Here is an 18,378-nt window from a genome sequence, read left to right on the forward strand (position 1 = left end):
TTCTCCTTCTCTTTTTAAAAGATTGAGTACTATAAATTATAATGGTATTTGAGGAGTGTTAATTAAGAATAAATTTTTAACACACTTTTTTTCATTGTTGAAATTTGTGATTCTATATTCCATGCAAGTTTTACGTGGAAAAATCAAGGAGGTAATAATTAGTCAAAATAATTAATTACTCCAGTCTTCTAAATAAAGCTAGAACAAAAGAAAATAATTTAGAAGTGGGTACTTATCTAATGATAATCGGAAAAAATGAGTAATTTCTTAAATTGAAAGAAATATTTTATTATTTTTCGTATTTGTAATAATTGTTTAATGTTTTTTTCTCATTTTTTTATTCAATATTTAATATTTATTAAGAAGAATGAATGTGTCCTTTTTATTAAATTAACATTACATCAACGTGATGATGACTTGATAAATATCTACCAAAATACCATCTTTAAGGAATCATATTTATTATTTTTAATTATTATTTGATTTTTTTTAAAATGTTAAAAAATTACTATATTTAAATATTTTCATAATTTTTAAACATGATTGTGAAAAATATTATAATTTTAGATAAATAAATATATTTTGATTATTGGTTAAACTAATAATCTTAATAATGATGAATTACTTAAAATATATTATACCTATATTTATATATAAAAAAATATTTGCCTTTTTTTCGAACATATTTTAATTTTATCTTTTAAGTAATTTTTATTTTAAATTAAAATAATTACATTTTTATTTTTATTTCTTTAAATCACGACATTAATTTAACTTTAATTATTTTATAATTTAAAATAATTATTTCACTATTTTATTTTTTTAATAATTACCTTTTTCAAATTCAAAGAATTATTTATAATAAAATAATTAATAATAAAAAATTGGATAAATTGTTCATTTTTATACTTATTTTAATAGAATTATTTTATAATTTAATAAATCCCCAGCCAAACACTTGTACGGTCAGGAACCACACAGTCACAAGAGTTCCATCAACTTAGGAGCCGTTGGTCTTGTCAGTTCTGTTCATCTCCCCTCTCTTCCTGCTCTTACCAGAACCTTCCACATCAAATCCCTCAATTTAGGGTTTATCTAGGGTTTAATTCCCCCAATTCCCAAAACCCCTTTTGATTGGCCTTCTTAGTTTCTCCCTCTCATTATCCAAATGGTTCGCTCACATGGCGTCACTCTCATTAATCGCCTTGCTCGTCGATCTTCCTGTGGTGCCAACAATTCTGTACGCATCTTTTCAAATTCATTTTCTGGGTGCTTCTATGAAATATGGTCTTCCAATTGTGATGGAAATTCTCATTTGCAGGTTTATCAAGCAGTGTTCCAAAGGGGTTATAGGACACTGAACTCTGGGCCTTTCAATCCATCCAGAGTTACTGGTACTTTTGCATCTAATGGTGTGTGTTAAATAAACTCTTTTATTTTATTTATTTCCCTTTTCATTGTGTAACTGTTTGGGAAACTAAGCAAATTGTGAATTTTTGTCTAGTTTCAAATTTTTCATTTTTGGTTATGTTATTTGGTTATATGGTTATTTGATTTTATGTAAGTTCATAAATTGCTTAATGAATTGAATACAGGTCCATATCTTGTTTTGTTGTAATGTTGAGTCTAATTTAAGTGTTACATACTTTTCAATTGTTGTTTATGCTCACCTGCTCCTCTTTATCCGTTTGCAGTTGGAGGTGGGGTTAATTTGAAGAAATGGTTACTATTGGGCTCTGCAAATAAATATTGGGAGGCATCTAGATTAATTCATGGCTCAGGTATAAATTTTAAAATTGTACATCATATACTTTGACTTGATTTTTGCTATTACAGAAGGAGTTTCAAGTTTGTTTACCTTTCACTCAATTCAGTACTCTCTTTGCTTCCGAATGCATACTTGTTAGTTGTCTCATGCATGTTGGTGACCAGTTTGTTTTCCCCAAATTCTATTACAGCATTTTTGGCAAGAGACTATTATGATATTCTTGGTGTGAGTAAGAACGCAAGTTCTTCCGAAATAAAGAAAGCTTACTATGGGGTAAGTTTTCCCTTGCCATTGTCAATACCCATGACTTTATGTACTGAAATATTTGGATTTTTGTTATCTTATCCATTTCATGGTTAAACTTTATCAATTTGTTGATGATTTGTTTGGATGACGAATAAAATAGATAGGTAAGAAATACGATGGTAGAATAGAAAAAAATAGATAGTTGTCTGATCCACTTCCTAGTTACACATGCGAAGTAATCTTAGGTGAAATGAAGAGGAAGAATCTTGGTGGTGGAGTGGAGTGGATGAGGAAGAGATTGGTAAATTTTTTCAACGATAGATTAGAATTTGTAATATGGAAGGGTTAGAAACTTGAGGTTGAGAAAATTTTGGCTTACTAGAACAAAATTTCAGTTTGAGCTGTATTGACGCTTGAACATGTGTAAACAATTATGAGATTTACAGAAATGTATGAATGGAGGATGAATATTTTGGTTCTGATATGTACGAACAAGTGAGATATTCAAAACTGTACACCTTACAAAGAGATAAAACTTATGAGGCACTATGAAATAAAGGGAAAATAGTGTTTCATTAAAAAAGAGACTTGGATTGTGGTGAATCAATTTGCATTTTTGTTAAGATGATCTACAACAAAAGATATTTATCTTCTGCGGAGGCTCATGGAAAGGTATGAAAGTAAAGAAAGGGAATTACATGTTTTTTACTTGGAAAAAGTCTATGATCAAGTGTCATGAGACGTATTGTTTAAGATTTTGGAAAAGAAAGATGTCCATGTTCCTTATATCTGATCTAGGCTGTACAAGACTACTATAATGTGGTAATTACTGGTGCAAGAGTTTGTAAGGACTTTCCTATAAGGAGAGGTCTACATCAATTTACATATTGATCTGTCACACGATAATGAGGCTATTGTTGTTATTTTGTTTTATATGTTTTTCTAATAATCTAAATATGCAATTTTATATTGTGCTTCATAATTGTGAAAGTACTTCAGTTCATCCTTACTTTTCTCTCATCTTTGTACTTTGACATGAAGTCATCAAAAACGATTAGCCAGCATAGGAATTACCTTTCTAAATGATAGTATGTATATTCTTATTTTCTATTAAAGTCTATTCATGCTTTGCAGCTTGCAAAAAGGCTCCATCCAGATACAAACAAAGATGATCCCGAAGCCGAAAAGAAGTTTCAAGAAGTCTCGATAGCATATGAGGTGGATTCTTGCTGCTTTTGTTCTCATTTTTCGTTTGTACCGCCAGAGGTCTATTTGAAATTTTCAAATACTAAATTGGCTCACTGCTTATTTGTTGTCTTTTTTCTTGTGTGGTAGGTTTTAAAGGACGAGGAAAGGCGACAACAGTATGATCAGGTTTAGCATTTCCCCCACTACTTTTTAGTTCTTCTGCTCTCAATTTTTCCGTTACCTATTGTTCATTAAGTTGGGATACATTGTAAGATGAATGAATTTACATGAACTTTAGTGCAATAAGAAGAAGAGGGAATTGGAATATTCAGACAGTGGAATTCTGCTTCATGGAGAATTAGAAAATTGCTTAAGGATACTTACGAAGAAAAAATTGAGGAAAGGAGTGGGTAACATGCACATTTGTGTTGGAATATAATGAATATTCTCTTATCCTTGGTATTTTTTCTTGGTGTACAGTGATGATATTTCTAAAAGAGCTGAGAATGTGGTCATTTGCTGAGTTAATATCTTGTAAAAATCTAAATCTAGACAACATTCATTTTGTAGTGTCTGTACTCACTAGGAAACTTTTGCTTACATTTCCAGTAGTGTTTATGGCTTTAGCATTTCATATTTTATACCAGTAAAAATTTAGGTTTAGTTCATGGTTTAGTACAACTCATACTTCGTGTGCATGTTTGTTACTTAAATGAGTATTTTCAAATTGTTGAATGGATTATTCATTTGATTCACTTTTAATATAAATATCTAGCTTGGTCATGATGCTTATGTAAACCAACAAAGCACTGGTTTCGGTGGTGGTGAGGGTGGCTTCAATCCCTTCGAGCAGATATTCCGTGATCATGTAAGGACTTGGTAGTTTCTTCCCTTTTTATTTTATTAATGGTGTCTTCTAGGGATACTTCTTTCATTGTTTTGTTGCCCTGCATTGTTGTTGAACTATGTGATTACATTCAAACTTCACAGTAATAAGAAAATGTCATTATTATCTCATTTCAATTGTAAAATCTACACAATAGATTTATTAAGCATTCAGACAAAAATGTATATTATAAAATTTAGTCAAAATTTTCCTTTTAATTGATGGTTGATAATGCATCAGTTTCTTTTATCCTGAAATTTCTAATTTTGTAATTATGTAGTGTTTGATTAAATATAAATGCCTATGGACTTTCATGTGGCATTCATTCCACATTTGAAATCTAATTGTTTTTTTTTTTTCCAATTCTCAATGGTGAACAGGATTTTGTAAAGAGCTTCTTCCATCAGAATATTGGTGGAGAGGATGTGAAGGTTAGTTTTGTTCATATGTAGACACTTCTAAGTATGCTAAGGAGTTGTTTGACCAAAGTCATCTAAATAATTTCTTTTTCATTTTCAGACTTTTGTTGAGCTATCTTTTATGGAAGCTGTACAAGGGTGCACCAAAACTATAACATTTGAAACAGATATGCTTTGTAATTCTTGTGGTACATTTATTAACAAGCTCCAAACAGTTATCTGTCTCTACTATACTGTTTTCATATTGATTTGTATTTTGTCAAGTCAATGCACCTGGAATGAATTTCTCAGCCACAAACCTTTTGCATAATGAACTATTGCAGGTGGGAGTGGTGTTCCTCCTGGTACAAGACCTGAAACTTGTAAGCGATGTAAAGGATCAGGAGTGGTCAGTATTATCTCGAAAATAACTTTCTTTTTATAATTTTTAAGTCAGCAAAGTGTTATTAAATTGATAATTTTGGAAACATTCAGTTATTTGTACAAGCCGGCATATTCAGAATGGAGAGTACCTGTGGTACCTGCAAGGGAACTGGAAAAATTGTATCGGTATGGTGTATATAACCCCTCCTTTTCCTTTGTAGTATTAAGTCTTTTTTCTTTTTTATATTTTTTTTTCATCTTTTGCACTACAGTTTAGACAATATGATGGATGGAGTTTCAATGATAGTGTGATCCACATAACCTTTTTATTCATGTTAATTATATTGTTGCTGCTTGGGAAAATTCTACATCTGAAGTTATCCTTCTACTAGCCCTTTCCCTGCTTTATCCACATAAGGCTATGATATGATGGTTTTTCATACGGATTACAAAATTGTGATAATATGTTTGTTGTCGATATCAGAATTTCTGCAAGTCTTGCAGGGGTCAGAAGGTTGTCAAAGGAACGAAGTCGGTCAAGTTGGATATTATGCCTGGTAATTGTTATTTAAATTTTTTATAAAATGTTACTGCTAGATACGTAAACATAATAATCATAATAATAACAGCATGCAGTAGAAAAGATACTTAATGTCTGATTAAAGCTGGGAAGCCCTAAATTTTAAATAATTTCATTAAGATACTAAAGTTGAAGAGTTTTACAAATTTTGGTTCAACCTCTGCCAGGACTGACAAAATAATTCATTTTATCTATTATTGGTCTATAGGTAAATCTATCCTATCCATTGCTAACCAAATGGTTTCCTATACATCCATTTAATTTTATATCGATGGGTAATAGTTAATTTGTAATTTTTCAATATCCATAGATTTTATTAAATAAAAAAGTAAAATCCATTGGATAAAAAAAAATTAAAAAATGCTAGCCTCTCTCTTTCACACTCCCCCTCATCTCTATCTCTCTATTTTGTATACTATTTTACAATTTACAAATTGAAGTGCCCAAATTGATACACTTCTATACGTGATATTCATTTGTCATGATATATTAATGGAGTATGGATGCAACATTTGATCAAGGAAATTGATGACAAAAGTCCACTTAAATTATTAAACTCAGTCAACTTCAGTATTTTACATATCTATGGTCTTCTCTGCACCCATAATACCATAAACTTTGGCACTTGTTAATATTGAAATCGTTATACAAACTTGCAGCCTAAATCTCCCTAATGAAAAATTAAAATAGTCAGAATTGGCAATGATATTGTAAACCATCTCATATTGGAGAGGTTCTCCCTGGACCTTGCCATATGATTGATCATTCAAATATGCATCTAGTTCAGCAATGGATTTCCCTTAATATTTTTTTCTTCCATAACGTAACACAACCGCACAGCGAATCCACTGATCATGAAACCAACTTAGCATTGGGAGAACATACAAATTGTGTAGAAGTAAGAGAGAAAGGAAGAATATTTTAAAATACAATATATAAGTAGAGACATTCTTTACATTACAAGCTGATTTTGTAAGATTAAGTTTAAACCACTGAGAATAATTTTATAAAATATCATTTTTGTGGAGGGATTGGATATCCTTCCATAAATAAATGTTAATGGATGGATTGAATGGACTTTTAGTATTAAATTAATTGAATTTTTAATGCATCAGTGGACCATATTCATCCAATGTGTTATAATCCATCCATGTGCCAACTCTAATCTACTCCTTGCTATATGTATGCACATCCCTTCTCTTATTTCTTAATATATTGAGTAATTTTGTTTTTAACATTTCAGGGATAGACACCAATGAGACCATAAAGGTTTTCGGAGGCGGTGGAGCAGATCCTGATAGAGATCATCATGGTGATCTCTATGTTACTATCAAGGTAATTAATTCAATAGCTTGGAAGTTGGAAGTCGCTTTTTAAATTGTTAATACTTTTAAGATCAGCATTTTTATTTCTGTTTTTCTTTTTTTCAGGTTAGAGAAGACCCTGTTTTTCGCAGAGAAGGATCTGATATTCACGTAGATGCTGTTTTAAGTATCACTCAGGTAATTATCGATCACGAAGAAATTCTCTCAGCAATATTTTGTGCAGTTATCTGGTTAAGCTTTCTCACGATCCACTTGTGTCTGTTTTTAACTGGATGATTTATAATTGTCTGGAAGCAACATAGTTGTTTATACTACATCCACTGAGGCCCCTAAGAGAGTGTGGGCTGACATATGTTTCATTTATGAAAGATAGCAGTAGTAGTGGTGGTGGAAGTTTATTGTCAATATTTTGGATCTCCAACATCTTGTTACATGTTTATGTTGCTTTTAGAGATTTATTGTAATTAAACTAAATACTTGAAATTTGGTATGCACGGGTTTCAGGCGATTTTGGGGGGAACTATTCAAGTCCCGACTCTTACTGGAGAAGTTGTACTTAAGGTTAGTATTATATCACAGTACATAATATTATTTCTTATGGCACTTTCAGTAACTGGGGAAGTTTGATTCATGGGTCTTGTTTGGCAGGTTCGCCCAGGCACCCAACCTGGTCAGAAAGTGGTTTTGAAAAAGAAAGGTAAGCAATTTAATACCCTTTTCCGAAATCGGTGAATTTTTGTTAATTTTTTATACAATTTGTCAATTCATTTGGAAATGTATGGACATCATGCTGCATGAATTCTTAAAGGCCTTCTAGTATAAGCCATTAAGCACATTTCTTTCATCATTCTAATCTTTGTTTATTCTTTTAACAGGGATCAAGACAAAAAATTCTTACACATTTGGTGATCAATATGTTCATTTTAATGTCAATATCCCAACGTGAGTGTCTCATTACATATTTTATTGTATCATTTTCAATGTGCTTTGTACTCCGTGTTTAGGTTCTATGATAGATGATGCTTAGCATATAAAACTTCTGTATTTGAAATGTTATTACAGAAACCTGACTCAGAGACAACGAGAGTTGATTGAAGAGTTTGCCAAGGAAGAGCAAGAGGAATTTGATAAACGGAGAAGTGCTTCAGCTTCTGGTTGAAAATATCTGCAGAATCTCCACTATTTGTTTATGGCAAAGTCATGCTCAACTGGGTGGGAACCCACCTGCTATTAGAAATTTTGTAGGAGCATTAAAGTTTTTTTTTTCTTTGTCATCCACATAGTGTATGTAATATTTTTGTCATAAGATCACAATCCAAATTTGAAAGGTTAGTATTTAGAAGATAATTTCCCTTGGGCCTATACATCAATGGAATTGTAGTCAATTTTGTACATATTTTTCTTTTAACAGGTGTGCAAGTCACATACTGTCATTCTTTTTGTACCATAATGGTTAAACTAGCCTTTACTGGGTCTCGGATTGATATGCTACCTAATCTAAAAGTATCATTTTCGAGAACATTACTTATAACTTATCTCTATTTGTTTTTACATTCAGTGGTACATGTCCTATGTACATTTTGTGAGAAGCTATAATTGGAAGTTTTTGCTTAAATGTTTATCTGGGGATTCTCAACAGAAAAACCAAAATACTCCTTTAAAATGTTCAAGATTATCAACATAAAATGTACAAATAGACTTAATAAATTAATAATGAAAGCTAGTAGAGAGATTATAAATAATTGGAAATAGTATGAAACCAGAAAATAAAATGGTTAAATAGGAAATAATTAAAGACGGGAATATAAATAGTAGTTTAAAGTAGCAAAAATAGAAATAACTAGTGGAGTATTAAAAATATTTTATATACTTTTATAGTAGAAATACACAAGAAGTTACAAAAAGGGAAATGAATAGCATAAATGTATATAAATTAATTACAAATGTCTTGATAATAGAAGTGTGTAAAAACAAGGATAAATTGGTAACTGAATAACAAAAAAAATCAATGCATTTTCTTCAAGCTAAGCATTTATAAAAAGTAACAAGTCTCACATATACTATAATGGATCATTTTTTCTACAAGGGAAGGAAGATTCCGAGTCCAATATAATATGAAAAATCAAGCTTACAAGTGAATAAACATTCACTATCCGAAGTTTAATTTGCAAAATACATTTCCTATCGTCTCCATGTAATTTCGTTTTAAATTTTGTGGGAGTAAATTCAAAATGTCTCTTCACATCTCAGAATAAATATATAATTTTTTTACCAATAATCCCGACAAGAGCATGATCCTTCACTGAAATGATGAAATCTATTATTATCTCTAATAACAATCTCTCTCTCTGTAACTTTTGAAACAAGTTTTATAGCTTCATGACAATCACCGCATACACGAAGGTTTTTAACAACACGAATCACATCTTTGACACTGGTACTGATCAGTGCAAACGCAACTGCTAACTTCTCACTATGACAGCCCAGGAAGTACTCCTTCTCCTCCTCTTCTACATCAAAGAGCACAAACTCAGTGGTTGGACTATAGCCAGCTTCTCTCAAGTCCTTAAATAAACTTTCAAGTTTTTCATATATCTTGTGTGTTAAAGGATGGGAAGTGTCTCCTACACGGAATTCGTGAACAACCCCATCAACTTCAACCCAACTACACCCAGGTAATTTCTGCATCCCTTTCTCACTCAAACTTGACCTGATTTTTTCTGCTTCATCCCATCGACGGCTCGCTGAATATATATTCGATAAGAGAACATAATGTCCTGAATTCCACGGTTCTAACTCAATGAGCTGCATCAACACTTGTTCAGCCAATTGGGTATCCTTGTGTAACCTACATCCTCCCAACAGTGCTCCCCAAACAATAGCATTCGCCTTCATCGGCATACTCTTGATCAAATCCCGTGCCTCAACCAACAAACCTGCACGAGCCAAAAGATCCACCATGCATCCATAATGCTCTATAGTAGGAGTCACATCAAAAACACAACTCATGTGACTAAAATAACGCCGACCATCATCAACCAAACCAGCATGAGTACACCCACAGAGCAAACCAACAAAAGTGTTCCCATCAGGCTGCATTCCAACCTTTCCCATTTGGCTGAACACCCCAAAGGCAGCCCCAACATGTCCACACATAGCCAGCCCAGAAATAACAGCATTGAACACCACACGATCCTTCCTCCTCATACTCTTAAAAACCTCCACTGCCCGCCCCACACTTCCACATTTGGCATAGAAGTCAATCAATGCAGTACCCAACACAGGATTACACAGGAACTCATCGCCATCTACCAAACCCCTAGCCCAATCCCCCAACTCCAACGCCCCCAGCCTCGCACATGCAGAAAGAAACCCCACCATGGCATAACAATCCGGCCTCACATTCTCCTTCTGCATCTCGAAAAACACCTCAAGCGCTTTCTTTGGCATCCCATTAGCAGCATACCCCTGAATCAAGGCACTCCAACACACAACATCCCTCTCCACCATCCCATCAAACACTCTCTGTGCTTCCTCCATACTCCCGCACTTCGTGTACATATCAACCAAAGAGGTTGCCACAAACACATTCCCACAAAACCCATTCTCCCTCATATACCCATCAATCCACCGTCCACTAGCCAAGTCCCCCGTTCTCGAACACGCATATAAAACCCGAACCAACGTAAAATTATCCGGCCTCACACCCATTTCCAGCAATCCTCTAAACAACCCAACAGCCTCCTCACAATAACCAAACTCAATGTACCCACAAATGATGGCAGTCCAAGACACAACATTCTTGTCAGGAATTTCATCAAACACCCCGCGAGCATGACTCAAAAACCCGTTTTTGGAGTAGAAACAAACGAGGCCGGTGTTAACAAACACGTCCCTTTCGAACCCGGTTTTGATAACGAGAGAGTGAAGGGTGAGACCCAGGTGGGTGTTTTTGAGCCTGGCGCAGGCTTTGAGGACGAAGGGGAAGGTGAAGTTGTCGGGGACAACGGTGCTGCGCTGGCGCATAGAAGCGTATAGCGAAACGGCGTCGTGAAAGGCATCGTTGGAGACGAGGCCGCGGATGACTGCGTTGTAGAGGAAGATGTTGGGGTGCGGCGTTTGGGCGAAAACGACGGTGGCGTATTGCGTGGCGCGGAGGTTGAGGGAAGTGCGCAAGAGGGTGTTGATGAGAAAGGTGTCGTGGTTGAGACCAAGTCGGAGAAGGCGACAATGGCATTGCTTCACTTTCTGCAACGACCGACAGCCAGAAACCAAACACTTCTTTAGCTCCGAGGCCACGTTCATGTTCATGGTCGTGTTCATTTTCGGTTCTGCATGCGTTCACGTAGTTCTTTTGTTTTATCTTTTTTTAAGATTTTAGTAAATTAACTCTTAAAAACTTGAAAAAAAAAAGTAATTTTGTGTGTAACCTATGCGTGTCTTTTTTTCTTCTTAAATTTTAGTCGGATATATTCTTTTATTCTTCAATTTTAATTTGAACAAATGTCAATATTTTGTCATTATTATTTTACAATTTAGATCTTTTTTTTTCACTCAAGGAACATGAAATTGTGAATATTTTGCTTGGCCAGAGACCAGTAAAATAGTTTTAGTTTAAGAACCACTTCAGGAAGAAGACAATTCTTAAATGATGAAAATGGTGATTTGATCTTATATATCTAGTTAGTGGCACTTCACAAAGGAAAAATAAAACAATGATATGATTGTAAATAAAGAGATAAAATGCTGAGGCATGTATAAACGTTTCATGTGTATTGAAATTAATCAGTCACATTGTTCCATTTCTTGGGAAAAAAATGAAACTACAATTTTCAGTTTCTTGCGCCAAAAAAAGCTGTGTGAATGTGATCCAGTTTAAGAAAAATGTATTGAACTTTCCATTACGATCTCTACAGTGAAAGTTTTCAGTTGTTTCCCTTGAGATTGATCACTGCAAGCTCTTGTTCAACATATTCTCCTGCACACATAGGTGGATATTTGCTTGCAAGTGGCAACTCTGCAAAATGTCCCAATGGCTTCAGAACTGCATCTGATGCTATGTGAGCAAACAACTACACGCACACACAAATTTATCATCAATATAACTCTGACAAGTCAATTTTATGAAGCTTTTTTTTTTCCTAGTTTGAAAAATAATCATCCATTCCTCACTCACCGTTGAAGAGACTCTCCATAAGCTACGATTCTGCTCTTGTGCTAAAGTAATTGCATCAACTGTCCTCTTTGTGGCAACAACTTCATGCATGCCAGCTATGCAATCCCCTCCGGTTAACCACTCTATCTGTATTTTGAAGCAACAAAAATAGAAAACACACAGAAGAACACATAATGCAGAGTCAATCGTACTTATCATAGAGGACTTTCAAATTTTGATCTCAAAAGGAATTTGAAATCATGAGACAACTAAAAATGCTGAACTGGACAATCTAAAAAAAAGAAAAGACAGAATAGACAGAATTAGAAAGCTTGTAAGGTTATTCCATCAAAAATGCAGGAAATATGAGAGGATAAGGAATCAAGTACATGTTCAAGCTGCAATATAAACTATAACTTCCTTCTCATGAAAATATCAGCAAAATTTAGTAATTTTGAATTACCTGTTTTCCTGTCTGAATAAGAAGACATCCTATTGGAACCTTTACTTCAACTTTTTGTCCATTTCTTAACCAGATGTTTAAACCAGGAAATCTGCTTCTACCATGAATAGTTAGGAAGTTAAGATCATAGTGATATCCTGCAAAAACTGTTCCCTCCTGGCCATATTTTTCAAGGTCACTACCGGTTGGAGCTAACAGGTGTGGGCCCTAGTACATGGTAAAGAGAGAAAATACGTTATACAATCACTATCGTTCAATTCTACTTGTAATTACTTGAACTATGAAAGTAAGAATATGATTTAGCTTATCATTCTATTCTACTTGTTCATAATGCTAAAAGGGTATTGGCCAATAAAATGTATTATTACAAAATATTTGACATTTTTAGCCAATAAAATTAAGTTAACAAAGATGCTCCTTTTGTTATTAAAGTAACAGAAGTGGCAGTCCAGTGCATAAAGCACCAGTGTAGTGAAGGCTAGCGTTCTATTGAACTGGAAAAGTAAGGGACTGATAGTTTTGAACCAGCTAAGAGTGAGAAAATTTATCAAAGAACTTGTGCTTTCCGTTTATACAAAAGAGATTTGTGCAATATATCTGTGGCACATGTAGGCCATCCTGTTCCTTTTGAATGTATCAAAGAATACATGTCTTGCTGGATACAAATATAATTTTAAACAAGAAAAAGTATCAAAATGTGATAGTAAGTACATCAAATGAAAAAAAGGTTGCAATTCTGACAATAAAATTGTGACAGAAACTGGGTAACCTTTACTTTCATGTTGAGAAATGGACAATACTAACATAAGATGCTTATGATGATGCACTGTGTCAAAAGAAAATGCCTGTTATCAATGACATGAAAGTGTGAATTTGTGTCTTGTCACGAGATATAAGTTTTTTTGCCTAATTATAGGTAACAAATCGCCATGAAGCAGTAGATGTACTTACCAGCTTCATAAGAGAAGTGAATGCATCCTTTGGAAGACCAAATCCAATAGCTGCCATTTCAGCAACAACCTAAGGAACAAATATGCACATTTAGATCACCACATATAAGAAATAACATGAAAAAACCAAATAATAATGACTGACTTCAATTGCTGCTATCATTTTGTATCCCCAAGAATCCATAGTTTCTTTCCATTCAGAGAAACCTTCTGGTATTACTGGCTCAGCATTCAGTTCCTGTATAATTTAGATGAACATTAGAACTAAGAACAAGGTATCATCTTTATAGATAAGAATGAGAAGCAAAAGACCTGAAAACGGGTAATTGAGGGTCGAGGACCGATCCTCCAAAAGTATCGCCATTTGAGATCTGGCCCAACAGGAGTGTGAGGCTGGTGTTCTTTAGGCATTGCTTTTAGTTTTTCTTGCATCTCTTCATCAACCAAGCTTCTTGGAACTTCAACTCTCTCTGGTGTAACCCCAACCTGTTGCACCCATTTGAAGCACCATTTAGCATTACCATTACTTAAGCATATTTTTTTGCCAACAAAATTGTCTGGATGAGATCACAAAAACTACCATAAAATGATCCACAAGCCACAGAACAAAAGGAAGACCCTAACCACTGATGGTCCTTGTTCTGTTTCCAAAAAGGATGCTTGTATTTACCATTTTCACTGTTTGTAAAATCTCCACAATTTGGTCCAAGAATAAAGGACCTCAAGCCAAAACAATCTAGAACAGCCCCATATTCTACAACTAAATTCTCGTCCAAAACGATAAATCATATTGAAGAGAAAAAAAAATTCAGACACAAGTATATCCATCTACCACAGATAAACCTCAATTACCAGATAATATTTACAGGGTAAAAAACAATGCAAACTCTTAAAATCTTGGCAATTCCAGGAAGAAAATGAACCTAACTCAACAAAAATTACATAGATAAAAAGAAAGAAGAAAACTCAAAATTAGTCACCAAAACCATATATCTTATTAACTTGAATCACTAGATTCATAAAATCTCCCCTCCATTCCCAACTGCATAAAAAGAGGTTCCATTCAGCTCATTATGATAAAGAGGCAAACAAAATGAAATAGAGAAGTTTGAAAAAGAAGGATAATTCCAAAAATGTAAGAATAAATCAAGAGTTTTATAGAAGCAGAGACTAAAGCATTAGACACTTGTGGTCTCAACCGTGCGATAAAGGGATTCAGGGATTCAGCAGTGCGATAAGGGGATTGGATTTGATTCTTCCAAAGAAAACAAGAGTATTAGGCCAAATTCTGATTCCAACACATTCTTGATTCATTGCCCACATCTATGTAATATCAACAATTGATTTACTCAACACGACATAGTTAACAAAGAAAACCATTACGTAATATTCCAACATATTCATTGTTCATGATTTGTTATGCAGGTCAGCCTAATGTCAACAACTGATCAAGATTATTTATTCTATCTTTACTCGATCGAAAGCCAGCCACCCCGCCACACCACAGAAGGGGATATGATATAATTGACAAGAAAAACATTGTGTAATATTCCAATAAAGTACCAACTATCACCTTCATGGCCTGTCTAGTAGAACTGAATAAAGCTTAAATCCAAACTTCTTGTATGATGGAATTAAAGTTGAAAGATTTCATAAAGAAAATTTCCTTCTTCATTTCAGCACTCTGGAATTTACTCAATAAGGTTTACTTTACAATGATGAAAAATTCAGCACACCCCAGAAGGGGAAGAAACGTCAATAGCTCCAAATTGGATTGAAAGAAAGAATCTTTAATAGAAAAAAAACGACCCTTCACCTGGTAATGCAAGTGGGGTCTCTCATGGAGGAGTTTGAAGTGGTGGGGTTGGGAGAAGTAGCGTTCCATCATGTCAATGAAGCGATCGTTGTCTTGAACGGTGCAGCGAGGATCCTGCACGAGCAACGCGCCGGTCTCCCTGAGCGTGCGGCTGACCTCGGCACAGAGGTGTGGGTCCCACTTGCCGGAGAGACAGGGAGAGAGATCTATGACGGGAAGATCCATTGACGTTGGAGATGGCGGGAGAGTGAAGAAATTTCGACTGCAATGGTGACTACAGAAGCTGCCTATTTATACTCTTTTTGTTTTCACAGAGAGAGAATTATTTTGAACCATTTCAGAGAAAGAAAATTATGTCAAAGGTTTTTCTTATGAATAATTTGAGTAGGGAAATTATACTTTTATAAAATTTTATTCGGGTTGACAAACAATTATTTTTTAGTAAAAACAATTCTAAAATTTTATTACTTTACTTTTATAATTTCTATAAAAAAGATTATTTAATAAATTTGTTAATTTGTCCAAAAAATATTTTTTATTTGAGAAACAAAAACATCTATCCATATTCTGATAAGAAGGAAAACACTTTTTTTTTCTTAGTTTGGTTTATAAAAATATGGAAAAAAAAAATTAGGAAATCTATTTAATTTTTTTCCTTCAATTTTTCTATTTTTTTTCTCATTTTTCATTTTTCTCTTTGGACCAATCATATCTTTGCTTTATCTAGTACAAAGAGAATTTATCACATAAACCCCGTAGATTTATGACATCTGTATAAGGTAAAAAAGTCATGGAATTAATTATATATTTTATGTTTTATGACATTTAATTCATAATCTGCACAATTAATATTGATCACCTATATGCAGGACTGAACAAGTAATATATTTTAATCAATATCTCTTATTTTCTCCAATATGCATAATTAATATTGATGCATGTTTTCATTTATTGCTTTGTTTGTATGGTCATAAAATTTATATATGTCATAAAATATTTCCAAAATATCATGAAAGAAAACAATTACTGTCTATTTGAAAATTTATTGGTTGCTCTTATAGATTTTTTTTTTAATTGTGATTAGTATTTACATTATACATTACATTATTTATAATTAAAATTTATAATTTAGAAGAATTTACGATGATGTTTAATTACGTTGTGTAATGTAACTCGAGAAAATGGGTCATGAGCTTATTCATATCATAATCATTTTAGAATATATAATAACTTCCATTGAAAATGAGCACCTCATTGTATAATATATTTTATATTTTACTCAAGAAATTCGCATCATTTCACTATAATAATATATTAATACTACTTAGCGCGTAATAAAAAAAAAAAAACTTAAAGAACTAGAATTTGAAGATTCTGTTGTGCTAACTAAAGAGAAGATCGAATCATAACAACTAAAACAATAACATATTATAAATATATATAGATTGATGATGATGAGTTAAGTAAAAGTGTTATTAAAAAAACCTAAGTTTGTTTGACCTTAGAATGTGACTAAGTTAAATAAATACTTAATGATAATTTAATTATATACAAATTAGATCAATAAAGGAGGTATTGGTTAGACATTTTATTTGGAGATGTAGAGGTCAATTAGATTAAAATTAATATTGATGGTGTTATAAAGAGTTATTATGAACATAATAGTAATGTGATGAGTCTCTTCCCGGTATAAGTGAAATTTAAGTCAAATATACATAAGAAATCAATATTATTTCAAATTACAATAAGTTTATAAAAAGTTAATATTGTTTTGAGAACAAGATTCTTTAAACCAACTAAACATGCATATCCATATATGGTATATGTTAAGGATTATGAGACTTGATTGGAACACTAGACCAAATATCTCTACATCTTGTGTTGATGAGGTATGATGATCAAGAACAAGAACACAATACATATATAATCAAGTGTAGTACAGAGAGAGATTAGAAGTTACATTCAATCCCAATTATGGAGGATTTAGCTGCTCATGATGATGAATACAATAATAACTTGGAGTAGCTTTCCTCCTTCCATAACTTTATAAGAATATACAACAAGAACTAAAGCTATCTAGGGAGTTTCTCTCTCTAAAACTAATGTACAAAATCAACATATTAATCTAAGGGACATGCCTTGTATTTATAGAGATTTGAGTGTTGCTCTAGCTTCCATCTTTGAAGTTTAGCCATGGAGGTTTCCTTCATGAGTTGATTTCTTCCCAAGCTTGGGCAATCAACTTTGGAGGTCAACAATGGAGGTTTCCCTCCCATAAAGGTTTTCCTTTGACGCTCAGCTTCAAACCTAGAGCTTGATGTTTCCATGCAATGAATGTTTCTTAAATTGTGGCTTAGCACCAAATTCACCGCTCAACCGCAAACTTAAATTTTACTTTTCTTAGTTCATCTTTCTGGCTTGAGTTGCAACTTTTGGGGCTTAATACCAACTTTGTAATTTCCTTCATTTTACCTGCAAAAACAACACAAATGTATTAAATTTCACTTTTTATGATTTCTCATCATCACATTTTGTATCTATATGCAATTATGGCCATTTTGATGATTTTTACATCGATTTAATGCAAGATAAGCGTCTAAATGTTATGTAAATTAACTAATACTAGACACTTATCAACATGCCCCAACTTTAGCTCTTTGCTTGTCCCTAAGCAAAGATTGAAATAGTTCCACATAATGGCTTCAAAAGATTTGATTGTGGTTGGTTTAGGAATTTATAATTCACATTTATAAAAAAAAGCTAAGAGAAATGCAATCAAGTACTTGAATTGGAACCAATGTAATCAATTAAGACACAATGTAGTTCAGTTATCATAGCTAAAGATCAAACACAGGCTCTCTCAAATGATTTTATGTTTAAGTGCAGAATTGCATCCTTTCAAGTGTTCAAAGTGTATGCTCTCTTAACATCTTTTGCAATTGTCCACTTGACTTTATATTTTCATTCCTAGCAGCCATGTACACATGATTGGCAAAGATCACTAAGGTCTTTTGGGCTTGTAAGGTCTTTTGGGCTTGTAATGTGGTTGGGCTATAAAAGAACTTTGTTTTACAAGACAAGCAAGACTCACTATTAAAAATGAAAACAACAATGTGCAAGTGCCATGAGTCTAACTTATTCCAATAATCTTTTTCTTTTGTTTTTTTTTCTTTGTTGTAGCCCAATTTCTTTTTCTTTTCATTCCTTTTGGGTACACCT

At 33.2% G+C, this 18,378-nt stretch overlaps 3 protein-coding genes across 4 annotated transcripts; 1 reads left to right on the forward strand and 2 right to left on the reverse strand.

The window, feature by feature from the left end:
- Positions 1-963: 963 nt before the first annotated feature.
- On the forward strand, positions 964-8,294 carry LOC114168554 (chaperone protein dnaJ GFA2, mitochondrial-like). Of its 2 annotated transcripts, none has more exons than XM_028053428.1 (18): positions 964-1,240; positions 1,322-1,394; positions 1,695-1,781; positions 1,959-2,041; positions 3,149-3,232; positions 3,350-3,388; positions 3,978-4,070; positions 4,469-4,519; positions 4,608-4,695; positions 4,831-4,895; positions 4,982-5,056; positions 5,355-5,427; positions 6,694-6,785; positions 6,881-6,952; positions 7,280-7,336; positions 7,424-7,472; positions 7,651-7,717; positions 7,838-8,294. In XM_028053428.1, the coding sequence occupies exons 1-18, from the start codon at positions 1,169-1,171 to the stop codon at positions 7,932-7,934; spliced, it is 1,317 nt and encodes a 438-aa protein (XP_027909229.1). In that variant the 5' UTR covers positions 964-1,168; the 3' UTR covers positions 7,935-8,294. The 2 variants fall into 2 exon arrangements, with proteins under 2 accessions (XP_027909229.1, XP_027909228.1); XM_028053427.1 differs by having other exon boundaries at positions 965-1,240; positions 1,322-1,412.
- A 537-nt stretch (positions 8,295-8,831) lies between these two features.
- LOC114169073 (putative pentatricopeptide repeat-containing protein At3g08820) lies at positions 8,832-11,121 on the reverse strand. Its single transcript, XM_028054092.1, has one exon. It carries the CDS (start codon positions 11,096-11,098, stop codon positions 9,044-9,046), a length of 2,055 nt encoding a protein of 684 aa, XP_027909893.1. The 5' UTR covers positions 11,099-11,121; the 3' UTR covers positions 8,832-9,043.
- A 408-nt stretch (positions 11,122-11,529) lies between these two features.
- Positions 11,530-15,486, reverse strand: LOC114168744. Its single transcript, XM_028053656.1, has 7 exons — positions 15,160-15,486; positions 13,656-13,829; positions 13,489-13,581; positions 13,345-13,413; positions 12,394-12,600; positions 11,952-12,077; positions 11,530-11,847 (listed from the first exon to the last, which is right to left on the reverse strand). The coding sequence occupies exons 1-7, from the start codon at positions 15,382-15,384 to the stop codon at positions 11,701-11,703; spliced, it is 1,041 nt and encodes a 346-aa protein (XP_027909457.1). The 5' UTR covers positions 15,385-15,486; the 3' UTR covers positions 11,530-11,700.
- Between the last annotated feature and the right edge of the window lie 2,892 nt (positions 15,487-18,378).

The sequence above is a fragment of the Vigna unguiculata genome, chromosome 11 (genome assembly GCF_004118075.2).
Source record: "Vigna unguiculata cultivar IT97K-499-35 chromosome 11, ASM411807v1, whole genome shotgun sequence".
Lineage (NCBI taxonomy): Eukaryota > Viridiplantae > Streptophyta > Magnoliopsida > Fabales > Fabaceae > Vigna > Vigna unguiculata.